The sequence below is a fragment of the Solanum verrucosum genome, unplaced genomic scaffold, assembly GCF_900185275.1.
Source record: "Solanum verrucosum unplaced genomic scaffold, falcon-dt-bn FXZP01000150.1, whole genome shotgun sequence".
NCBI classification, from domain to species: Eukaryota; Viridiplantae; Streptophyta; class Magnoliopsida; order Solanales; family Solanaceae; genus Solanum; species Solanum verrucosum.
The window spans coordinates 2,577,672-2,589,676 of record NW_026020371.1 but is presented as its reverse complement, the minus strand read 5'-3'; the positions used below and the strand labels follow the sequence as shown (position 1 = coordinate 2,589,676).

General features: G+C 36.1%; 4 protein-coding genes across 5 annotated transcripts in view; 1 reads left to right on the top strand and 3 right to left on the bottom strand.

Moving 5' to 3' along the window:
- The window catches only part of LOC125838361 (protein TONNEAU 1a-like), a 1,213,107-nt gene that overhangs the window by 835,555 nt on the left and 365,547 nt on the right, over positions 1–12,005 (bottom strand). The gene's annotated exons all lie outside the window — the stretch shown is intronic.
- The window catches only part of LOC125838365 (uncharacterized), a 532,039-nt gene that overhangs the window by 515,163 nt on the left and 4,871 nt on the right, over positions 1–12,005 (bottom strand). Inside the window, exon 3 of one of the 2 annotated variants that reach the window (XM_049517442.1) lies at positions 11,419–11,801. The exons of the other annotated variant lie outside the window; for it this stretch is intronic. The gene's annotated coding sequence lies outside the window, so the exon portion shown is untranslated. Of the gene's footprint in view, positions 1–11,418; positions 11,802–12,005 lie in introns of those variants that run through there. 2 annotated transcript variants of the gene reach the window in all.
- Positions 2,250–3,380, bottom strand: LOC125838415 (uncharacterized). The gene is made up of 2 exons (XM_049517476.1): positions 3,069–3,380; positions 2,250–2,648 (listed from the first exon to the last, which is right to left on the bottom strand). Exons 1-2 carry the CDS (start codon positions 3,378–3,380, stop codon positions 2,250–2,252), a joined length of 711 nt encoding a protein of 236 aa, XP_049373433.1.
- Positions 8,697–9,304, top strand: LOC125838366 (salt stress-induced hydrophobic peptide ESI3). The gene is made up of 2 exons (XM_049517444.1): positions 8,697–8,780; positions 9,212–9,304. The coding sequence occupies exons 1-2, from the start codon at positions 8,700–8,702 to the stop codon at positions 9,293–9,295; spliced, it is 165 nt and encodes a 54-aa protein (XP_049373401.1). The 5' UTR covers positions 8,697–8,699; the 3' UTR covers positions 9,296–9,304.

Below are 12,005 nucleotides of genomic sequence, written 5' to 3'. Positions count from 1 at the left end.
ATTCATTATACAAGAAGATGATGCCTAAGCCTACCAATTCAAGATACATCAATCCACCTTACTTTAATTTATACAAGAATAGGATGCATAAGCCTACCAATTCAAGATATAAATTACATTATAGAAGCCCTTCACATTCTATCATCATCATTCATATGTGCACAATTGAGAATGAACCTTTCAATATTATCACAATTACATCATAGATATGATCATATAACTTTCATTGGAATCATAAGCATTTTCATAACATCATACTCATGCATCAGCCTTCATGAAATTGCCTTCCAAGGCTATGAACCATCATTCACCAACATATCTTAGAATACCACAATTAGGCATGAACAATGATGCAATTCAATAATCTAAATCAATTTAGGCATAATTCATCAACATACTTCCATAATCAACCAACCCAAGTCACCAACATTCAATTTAGTAGTTTAGGGAAGAACAGGGTTCATGGGGAATTCATTGTGAATCATCATAAATACACCAATTCATTCATAAATCATCAAATATTAACCCTTGAAAATGTTTTGGAATTGAACCCATGCTTAGATTCAAAACCCTACTTTTTGGGTAAATTCGGAACTTGAAATCATATTTTGGAATTGACTCGTTGAAAGAAACTTAGTCAAGGATGAAGACTACTATACCTTGCTTGTGAATCCCCAAGAAATTTGAGGAAGAAACACATTGAATCCACAAACCCTAGCTCACACTTCTTCTTCTTCTTCTTCTTCTTCTTTGGGAACTTCTAGAGAGAGAAATATCGGGAGGGAGAAGAACTTTTGATTTGATTTGGGTTTTAAATAATAAAGGGGTAAATGAAGTCTTTTAAGACTTAAAACTATTTATGTAAGTGATATAAAATTATTAAAAACAACCCCACATAATAATTAATTAAAATGAAATTACCTAAAACCCCTCAACTTAGGCATCCCCGTCAGGGACCACCCCCACTTGAACGGGTCATGAATTGGACCACGGCTCGTGGTGGTGCCTGTGGTCCCTTAGGCAGTAGCCTTCCTCAAGATGCAAAGCCTTCAAGGGCCTAAGGCATGACCACGATACCTCCCACGATTTGTGGTCAAGACCACGAGCCGTGGTCTTGAGGCAGTGCTAAGGCCTTGAAGCCTTGCCTCCCATTGCACCTAAGTGGTCTTCACGCCTCGTCAAGGGCACCACGGCCCGTGGTGGCGCCCATGGTACCTTGACCAGTAGCTCCCTCATCTTGACATTCTCCCCCAAGGCCAAGGCAACCCCACGAGCCTTCCCATGGCCCGTGGTCATGACCACGAGCCATGTAATTGCTGTGAAGGGGAGCCTTGGCTTGTCACCTTTCTAGGGCACACTGCCTTGCAAACCACGGGTGGCACCATGACTCGTGGTGGCCACCACAGGTCGTGAAGACCCTCATGGTCTTGGTAGGAAGTGGCTAGGCCTAGTTTTAGGCACCCTTGGTCCCCTAACCATGGCATTCAGCCAAAACCCTTAGCCTTTGCCCTTAACCCTTGTTGTTAACCCTCACGTTTAGGCTCTAGTTCATTTACTAATTTTCCGAGTCGTTACATTATCTCCCCGTTAGGAACATTCGTCCTCGAATGACACTTTAAACACATTAAAGGGATAACGACTCAAGACTAGTAGCCCATCATGCATGCAACATCATAAACAATGCACAAAATCATAGGAGGAAACATCAACTCCACATCAATAGGCTCAATGCAACACAAGGAAGTAGGAACTACACTACAAACTCATTATCCACCAAAACATCAACATTTCTCATTTCGTTGGAGGAATTTCCTTCTCCAACTCACATCATGCTCATTACAACATCATAAGGCAATTTATGCAACTCTTCTCAAAAACACATTTAAGCATGCTCATCAATTCAACTCATGAAGCATTTAGGCAACTCATTATAGATGCACATCAATATGAGGAACACAATCAATCAAAAACTCATTTTCTCATTACACATAAATTTCATCAAAACATGCATAACATAAGGAGATCATGGAAACACATATTCACACATGACTCCAAAACATTAAACAAGCTACAAGGAACTCCTGGTCTCAAGCTTGAATAGGAATAGAAGAAAAGTGATAAGGATGTCGTATCTCTCAACAATCTTGCTATTCAACATATCATCTCCCCCTTAGGAGTAAACCCATTCTAAGGCAAACATGAAAACAACATAGGGACCTCAACAAGACATTCACAACTATAAGAAATCATCACTTACCGGTGCCTTCATTCGGATGAGCTCCTTTGCCCTCTTTGGTTTGAAGTACATATAAGCGATTTTTCTTTGGAGCATTAGGATCTGGGCCATCAAGAGAAGCTTGTTTAGCCTCCCTTCCTTTGGTCGTAAGAGTAGGACAATTTCTCACTTGGTGATCATTCTTCCCACAACTATAGCACCTATTAGTACCGGCTAGGCACTTCCCAAAATGCTTCTTTCCACAAGCGGTGCAAGCAGGTTTAGAAAATGAAGACCCACCACCTTTCTCTTGGTTAACTCTAGGAGTTCTTGAAGAATCTTGGTTAGAACTCCTCTTTTTGAACCTTGGTTGACCTTGCTCATCGGACCTAACTCTCTTCAACTCCCTATTCTTCCTCTTAAGTTTGGACTCCTCAATAGATTGAGCATACACCATAAGCCTAGAAATGTTCATATCATCATGGAGCATCGCCGTACGACACTCTTCCTCAACTAGGTCAGATACACTCGTAACAAATTGACTCATCTCATCCCTAGGGTTTGACACCAAAGATGGGGAATACTTAGACAATTGGGTAAATTTCAAGGAGTACTCTTGAACATTCATGTTACCTTGCCTAAGGTTGATAAACTCCTCCATCTTAACCTCCCTCTTCTCACTGGGAAAGAACTTACCAAGGAATTCTTCCTTGAACAATTCCCAATCTATAGGCCTCGCTCCTACTGGCCTATTACTCTTCCATTGAGAAAATCAAATTTGGGCAACATCTTTCAATTGATAGATGGCTAGTTCCACTTTTTCTATAGAAGTCACCCCTATAGCATTAACTACCTTATACACCTCATCCAAAAACTCTTGGGGATCCTCTCCCACCTTGGAACCAAGAAATACCGGAGGATTCATCCTCACAAAGTCGCTCAACCTAGAAGCCATAGTGCTCACAATAGGGTTCATATTTGCCTCAACACCCCTAGTAGCTTGAGCCGTCATGGCTTCGGCTTGAGTAGTTACGGCTTGAGCCATCATCAAAAGAGCCAACCTAACTTCTTCATTGGTCATGGTTGGGGGATCCACCGGAACTTGATTGCCTAGAGGAACTTGGTCACCTTGAGGAAGTCCCTCATTCACAATCTCCTCTTCCATCCTTCTTGTGTTCGCCCTTGTATTCATATCCTATAAACATAAGATAAGGGTTAGAAAAATGACTCTTATAGAGCTAAACACTATGGCACAACTTCAAGAATAATGGAAGAAGTGTAGCTTTCTAACGCCCTATAGTCTCTCACTCATAGATGTGTCACGACTCACACCGATGAACAAGACCCTACTAGACGTGGCTTGTGAGACATCAATCCTAAAAACCATTCCAAAATCTTATGCTCTGATACCATATTTTTCACGACCCGAGTCTACACCCCAGAAGCGACATGGCGTATAAGACTCCAAAAAGACTCATACAAGCCTCATATCATTCATAACATTTGATTTAAGGAAAATGGTACGAAATTAAAACTTATTTAAATCCATACAATTGAAAATACTCAATTAAAACAGCGGAAGTCTATTGTCTCACATGGCCATCTAAAACAATATCTCGAAAACAAAAGTAGGGTCACAACCCTTTACAATCGAAAGTCTAACATATGTCTATTACATGAAAGAAAATGGAACATCAAAAGTACTTGTCCTCGATCAATGAGGACATACCACTTAGTCTTGGAAGAATTTCAATCCAAGCTCTTGAACTAGAGATAAAGCAACTCACTTGTCGAAACCTACACTTGTATTAAAATAAGAGAAATATGGGTTAGCACAATTAAGCACTAAGTATGATAGCCATGCAAAAACATGCTTAAACAGACATTTTATTTGAAAGTCATGCTTATATGCCAATTTGAGAAAACTTCATTAACATAAGTATAAGAGGCATAATATACAAACATAACCAACATACAAGTCATTTCTTCACATAGGAACATAACCAACATACAAGTCATTTCTTCACATTGGAACATAATCAACCATATAAGACATTTCATTACATCAAGCTTTCACCTCAAGCAACCCCTAGCTAAATTATGTGCAATGTATGAATAGCGTCCCATACCACCATCCACACTAAGTACCACATCAAGGCCACCAAAAGTGAACTACCATTCATCATTTCCATCTTTCCACAATACTCATACATACAATACATAAACATTTTATAAGTCACGACAAGGAAGTAACTCATAAAGCAATCCAAGTATAGCATGCATCATTACATTAGACATTTAAGTCAACATTCTTCATTAGCTTCATTAAGAGCACATTCATACATTAGTCATGAAGCCATTAGAGATCTCACTGTATCCCTATCAAAGACTACTCGTGCAATGCATGGATAGCATCCCATACTACCACCCACACTTCATAGAACTCCTCAAGAAACCATAATGCACATCTCACATGATGGGAATAACCATTGACCAACATGACCAGGAGAGCAAACCATGGAATTCGGTGTCATATAGCCCCACACCGTAAATAGGTGGTCTACTTGCCTAAGGTAGGACCGGGAACATTTTAGCATAAGCGGATTCCACTAGCTAATATCCTATGTGGGCACATAGTTATGGGATAGGAAGATGTTCATTGGAACCCTAACCTAACATTGGAAGAGTTTCCATTTTACCATATCCACTCGGTGCTTAGCCTTCATTCCCATAGAGTATTTCATTTTCATTAACATTATTGTACTTGAGAAAGCTACCAACATTAGGCCTACCGACCCAAAGTACATTACACGTGAAAGGTCCACCACCATTAGGTCTACCGATTCAACATCCATTAAGGATAGCTCATTGACTTTCTAAGGAAGGTACCATCAAAATTGGGTCTACCGATACAAGGTTCATCATTTCACACATGAAAGGGCCACCAACACTAGGTCTACCGATTCAAGGTTTATCATGACATTAGTTTCTAGACTCATCATGAAGGGCTACCAACACTAGGTCTACCGGTTCAAGACATAGCCTAGAACACTTCATCATTCATTTATGAAAGGAACGCCATTGGCCTATCGATTCATATTCATTAAGTCAAGACACATTCATCATACAAGAATAGGATGCCTAAGCCTACCAATTCAAGATACATCAATCCACCTTACTTTCATTTATACAAGAATATGATGCATAAGCCTACCAATTCAAGATATAACATTACATTATAGAAACCCTTCACATTCTATCATCATCATTCATATGTGTACAATTGAGAATGAACCTTTCAATATTATCACAATTACATCATAGATATGATCATATAACTTTCATTGGAATCATAATCATTTTCATAACATCATACTCATGCATTAGCCTTCATGAAATTGTCTTCCAAGGCTATGAACCATCATTCACCAACATATCTTAGAATACCACAATTAGGCATGAACAATGATGCAATTCAATAATCTAAATCAATTTAGGCATAATCCATCAACATACTTCCATAATCAACCAACCAAGTCACCAACATTCAATTTAGTAATTTGGGGAAGAACATGGGTTCATGGGGAATTCACTGTAAATCATCATAAATACACCAATTCTCATTCATAAATCATCAACTATTAACCCTTGAAAATGTTTTGGAACTGAACCCTTGCTTCGATTCAAAACCCTACTTTTTGGGTAAATTTGGAACTTGAAATCATATTTTGGAATTGGCTCCTTGAATGAAACTTAGTCAAGGATGAAGACTACTATACCTTGCTTGTGAATCCCCAAGAAATTTGAGGAAGAAACACCTTGAATCCACAAACCCTAGCTCCCACTTCTTCTTCTTCTTTGGGAACTTCTAGAGAGAAATATTGGAAAGGAGAAGAGCCTTTGATTTGATTTGGGTTTTGAAGAATAAAGGAGTAAATGAAGTATTTTAAGACTTAAAACTATTTATATAAGTTATATAAAACTATTAAAAATGACCCCACATAATAATTAATTAAAATGAAATTACCTAAAACCCCTCAACTTAAGCATCCCCATCAGGGACCACGCCCACTTGGACAGGTCGTGAAAGGGACCACGGCTCATGGTGGTGCATGTGGTCCCTTAGGCAGTAGCCTTCCTCAAGATGCAAAGCCTTCAAGGGCCTAAGGCATGACCACGAGACCTTCCACGATCCGTGGTCAAGACCACGAGTTGTGGTGGTGGTCGTGGTCAAAACCACGACCAGTGCCAAGGCCTTGAAGCCTTGTCTCCCATTGCACCTAAGTGGTATTCACGTCCACCTTCACGCCTTGTCAAGGGCACCACGGTCCGTGGTGGTACCCATGGTCCCTAGACCAGTGCCTCCCTCATCTTAAAATTCTCTCCCAAGGCCAAGGCAACCCCACAAGCCTTCCCATGGCCCGTGGTCATGACCACGAGCCGTGAAGTGGCTCATGAAGGGGAGCCTTGGCTTGGCACCTTCCTAGGGCACACTGCCTTGCCAATCACTGGTGGCACCACGACTCGTGGTGGCCACCACGGGTCGTGAAGACCCTCGTGGTCTTGGTAGGCAGTGGCTAGGCCAAGTTTTAGGCAACCTTGGTCCCCTAACCATGGCCTTCACCCAAAACCCTTTGCCCTTGCCCTGACTTAACCCTCACGTTTGGGCTCTAGTTCACTTACCAATTTTTCGAGTCGTTACACTTAAAGAAAACTATTCACCTCTAATACCTGATGTTTAAAGAATTAGATTCTCTCAGGATGGAACGATTTTATTCACCAACGTATTAATACAAAAATAATAGTGTCAGTAAGCCACTCAATAGGAGCAAAGTACACAAATATTTAATTGTGCAGAAGAAGAAGTAGTTCAGAATTTTCGTTGTTTTAAAATGAGAGGAAATCCCGCTATTTATAGACAACAAAGGATAGTGTGAACAAATGCTTATTGTGCCTTATCGGAAATGTCACAACTCTTTGGAAAAGTCACAACCCTTCAGAAAGGTCACAACCTTTCATAAACGTCACAACCTTTCGTAAAAGTCGCAACCTTTCATAAAAGTCGCAACTTTTCATAAAATTCACAACTTTTCATGAAAGGGGAAGGCTAGTTTTGGAAATAAATAAATTAAAAGGGAATCCTTGTTTGTGGTGGCGCCTAGTAACAAACATTAATAATGTAAAGAAAAATGATAATTATAACATCTTATCATCTATACTTCTATCAATCATCTTTAATTTGATTTTATAATTTATCCTTTTGCCTCCCGGAAGTGTTACGATTTGATATTTTGAGAAATTAGATGAACATCAACATGAGATATTAAATTTTCTAATAAATAAATAATCTTTTTTTGTACTAACAAATACTTGTAACATTAACTTTGCAGAAACATAAACAACAAAGTTTAAAACATGTACTCAAAAACAACAATTAATATCATAAGCATAAATTCATGAATGTAAAAAAATATACCAGGATCTATAACAATGGAATGAAACACAAAGGAAAAAATTGTGCCCACTGAATGCAAAGTGCTCCATTAAGGAAATCATTCCCCTCTAGTACCTGAGGTTTAAAGGAATAGATCCTCTTAGGATGGAACGATTCTATTCACAAGTGTATTATACAAAAATAATGGTGGCAGTGAGTCACTCGACAGGAGCAAAGTACACGAATATTTAATTGTGCAGAAGAAGAAGAAGAAAAAGTTCAGAATTTACGTTTTCTTAAAATGAGACGAAATCCCTCTATTTATAGACAACAAAGGGTAGTGTGAACAAATACTTATTGTGCCTTATCGGAAAAGTAACAACCCTTTGGAAAAGTCACAACCCTTCAGAAAGGTCACAACCTTCCATAAAAATCACATTTTTTTTTATAAAAGTCGCAACTCTCCATAAAAGTTACATCTTTTCATGAAAGGGGAAGACTATTTTTGAAAATAAATAAATTTAAAAGGAAATTCTAACTTGTAGTGACGCGACATAAGCAGGCCTAGGGTTCTCTTTTATATAAATATATGATATGTAAGATCATATAAATAAAATAACATACACCGGACTTTTATATAGATTGCATTCAAAAGTAATGGATATCGTATTTTAAACATAGAAAAAATTTATTAGCTTATCAATTTATCCATCGAGTCATGAAAAAGATCTAACAAAAGGCAAAAATAAATTCATTTTATGTCAATTGTCAAGTAATATATGGAATAACTTCTGATATAACAGTAAAAGCAAAACGGATAGATGGATCGACTTTGATTTTTTTTTTTTTAAAAAGGAGGTTGGAAACGAAAAGACACATAAAGGCAAGCATAGGATCCCACGTGTTGATGTGCTTCCACGTGTGTGCTTAAGCCTTTATTAGCCGACACAAATATTGTGCATATCATCATATATCTCCCCTCTTAATTAACTCCTTCATTCACTTCTTCTTTTTAATTCTCAAGTTTTTTTTATAGAAAAAAGAAGAAGAATGGGTTCTGAAACATTTCTTGAAGTCATCCTTGCTATCTTACTTCCTCCTGTTGGTGTTTTCCTACGATATGGCTGTGGTGTAAGTCCTCTTTTTTCCCTAATTAAACAACATACATCTTTTTTAATTACATCCATCACTACTTAAATTGAGTATTTGTTATTAGATACAATACATAGTTGATATTTATGTCTAACAACTTCGGATGTGCATAATTCGACACTTAAATTTATATAAAATTGAACAATTGTTATTATATAAAATTGAACAATTATATAATACAATGTAGGGTGCCACATACATGGAACATAAAAGTATAGGACGCTACGTAGAAGGGATGTGTTTATTTGTTTAATTTTATACATGTTTAAGTGTAGAACTTACATATACAATGTAAGAGTATGGATTGCATGTGACTAATTTGAAGGAATAATTGACACCTTTCAAAATTTTCATTTTAATTTCATGTGCATAACATATTAGGAATTCTGATGTATTATTAATGCATGCAGGTGGAGTTTTGGATTTGTGTGTTGCTGACAATACTGGGATACATACCGGGCATTATTTATGCACTCTATGTCTTGGTTGGATAATATAATACTCTCTGTATTCTCCAATAAATACTATTTTAATTTCTTATTCTGCCTTCTTTTTATTTTCTTAATGTTCTTAATAGTCCCTCCATTTATATAACTATAATACTCCAACCGTTCAATTGTCCTATATAAGTTTTTTTTCAGACGACTTTCTTTTTTAAGTTGATTACTATTTTCAGACTTATACTAAGAAATTATAAATAAAAAAATAATTCTACTAATTCACTCATAGGAAAAATTTAATTAACGTTTTCTCCATTTTAAATGGACATCTAATATGAGATCATTATTGTTGCAAGTGTTGTTGGTTGCTCAATGTAAATACTCTGTGATGTTGTTACTGTAACGGATAGGCTTAGATAGATCCCTATTATATCTAATCTATCTATGTAAAAGGGTGGGTAAGTTGTGATGTCTTAGGAGACTATTTCTCCTCAATCTGTGTCCTAGTTCTTATAGGACTCTGTGTTTCGTCTACCTATATATTCATATTGCTGTACATATTTTATGAATGAATATCTCTTACATGGTATTAGAGCCTTTTGTGGTTTAACACCATTCTTTCTTTCGTTCCAAAAAATAAAAATTCTTTGAATAATCAGAACGACTATTCGAATGGGAGATAATATTGAGAACTCTTCTACCCTGGCAGCTTCAGTTGTTTCAACGAATGCCACGGGAAACTACTATCCTACACCTAATCTCGCTCACCAGTTGCCAGTAAAGCTTACGTCAACAAATTTTTTGCTTACAGTTACAACGTTTTATTTTTTAACACTTGATCGGGTTGGGGATAAATAGGCAGAGAAAATTTCGTGGTTGGCTAGCACAAAATTCAAAAAAAGATGGGACTTTTTAAAAATTAGTGACCTAGGATAAGTTATAAATAGTTGGGCAGTTATAAAATAAAAATGATGCCAGTGAGACACAAGTCTCAAAAAGGACCTTGATTATAGGTAATTCGCTCCATTCGTTCAAAAATTTTATGGGTAGGAGGGTTTAAGATAATTTGTATTGGATTCAATTTTAACTTATTCAAGTCTTAATTCATTTTAAGAGAGTTTTCAATTGACTTAGAATTCTCTATTGAGTTCAATTAAATTTTAATTTCAATTCGTTGTAATATTTTTTATGTATTGATGTAATATACCCTTTTATATTGAAGGCGTGAACTGCTATCTATTTTTATATTGTTTAGAATTTATTTATTTATTAGTAACTTTTTTTTTTCAAATTTTTTAAGTTAAAATTCAAATTGTGGTTATAAAATTTAAATAACAATATATTAAAATTATTGAGATTAAGCGGGGTTAAATTGAGTGGATCAAGACCCAATCTATTTTTAAGCCCAATTGAGCCTAATCTAATTGAGTTCAAAGTAAACTTGAGTGGATTAGGACTTAACTCAATTTCAATTTCAACTCATTTTAATAGTTTCAATTTTAACTTAACCCGCCTATTTTATACCCATACGAGTGAAAATTTGGCAGAATTGAGGTTCATATAAATCGGTTCAGACACCACCGGCTAGTTCCCACAAATATAATGGGCTTGAATGAATCTTTTGCAAACGCATATTGGTGGCAAATGTGTAGATTGATCAACTTGAACGGTCAAAAATAGTCAACATAAAATGGATAGTAGTTGGACCTATTTCTTAGGGATAAAAATAGGTTCAATATCAAGAAAATTCATTGTAGTATCTTTTGGACTAAAAATGTTGTAAATATTTTATTTAATTTTAGTGTATCATGAAGTCAAAAGGGAGTTTTACAATTTTTCAATATAAAATAAATGTGTCTAATAACAACGGGGCAACAAATTTTAATTTCAAAGTAAATGATATTTACATTGTAGAAGTAAAACATGCTTAATGAACTTGAAGCTTATCAATACTAACATTCAATTTGCTTACTTTACACTATTATTTTTTATCTCATATAAAATTGAACAAATAATTATTTTTTATAGTAAACGAAAGAAATTTACATTATAGATTCCACCTTTTCAATTACAGACGAGAACAATTAATTTTATTAGAGAACATAAAAAGGAAGAAAGTTGCAACATTTTTGGTAATATATCATGAATTTTGAGTGAATAAAAGTTGAGATCAAAACTTATTTGTCCAACTCATATTTTATCCATATTTTTATTATGAGTTAAATACAAATTTAGACCGACCTATATTTTATCCATCTAAAAAGCTAGCTCATTCACTCACCCAACCAATTAAAATACAAGCGGTTAGGGCAGATCACCAAAATATAGGCCCAATACTTCACACGCACAAGAGATAATAATAGTAGTTTGTATAGCCATGTGCAGTTTGAACAAAATAAGCTACTCAGAGCATTAGGACAGTTTATTTTCCCCAGAATATAGTTTAAAACAAAAGTTTAACACTGTAACATCAGAATTACCAACAAAATTCATTTGCTTTTGGCAAGTTTTTCAACCCCATATGGAATTATCTGAAACCACCCTCGACGTGATACATGTGCTGCAAACAAAAAAAAGAGTTTTGAGAAAATGTGCAACATAAATGGAAACGACGTGATACAAAAGTTGACAGAGTTAGGATCACTGAGTGACAAATGAATTAATATGAAAGGTTAATTTTTACACATTTTCTCCAACGCAACTGACTCCTAAAATTTGCAAATTAATAGGAGTACATAAGTTGACAGAGTTAGGATTAGTGGCA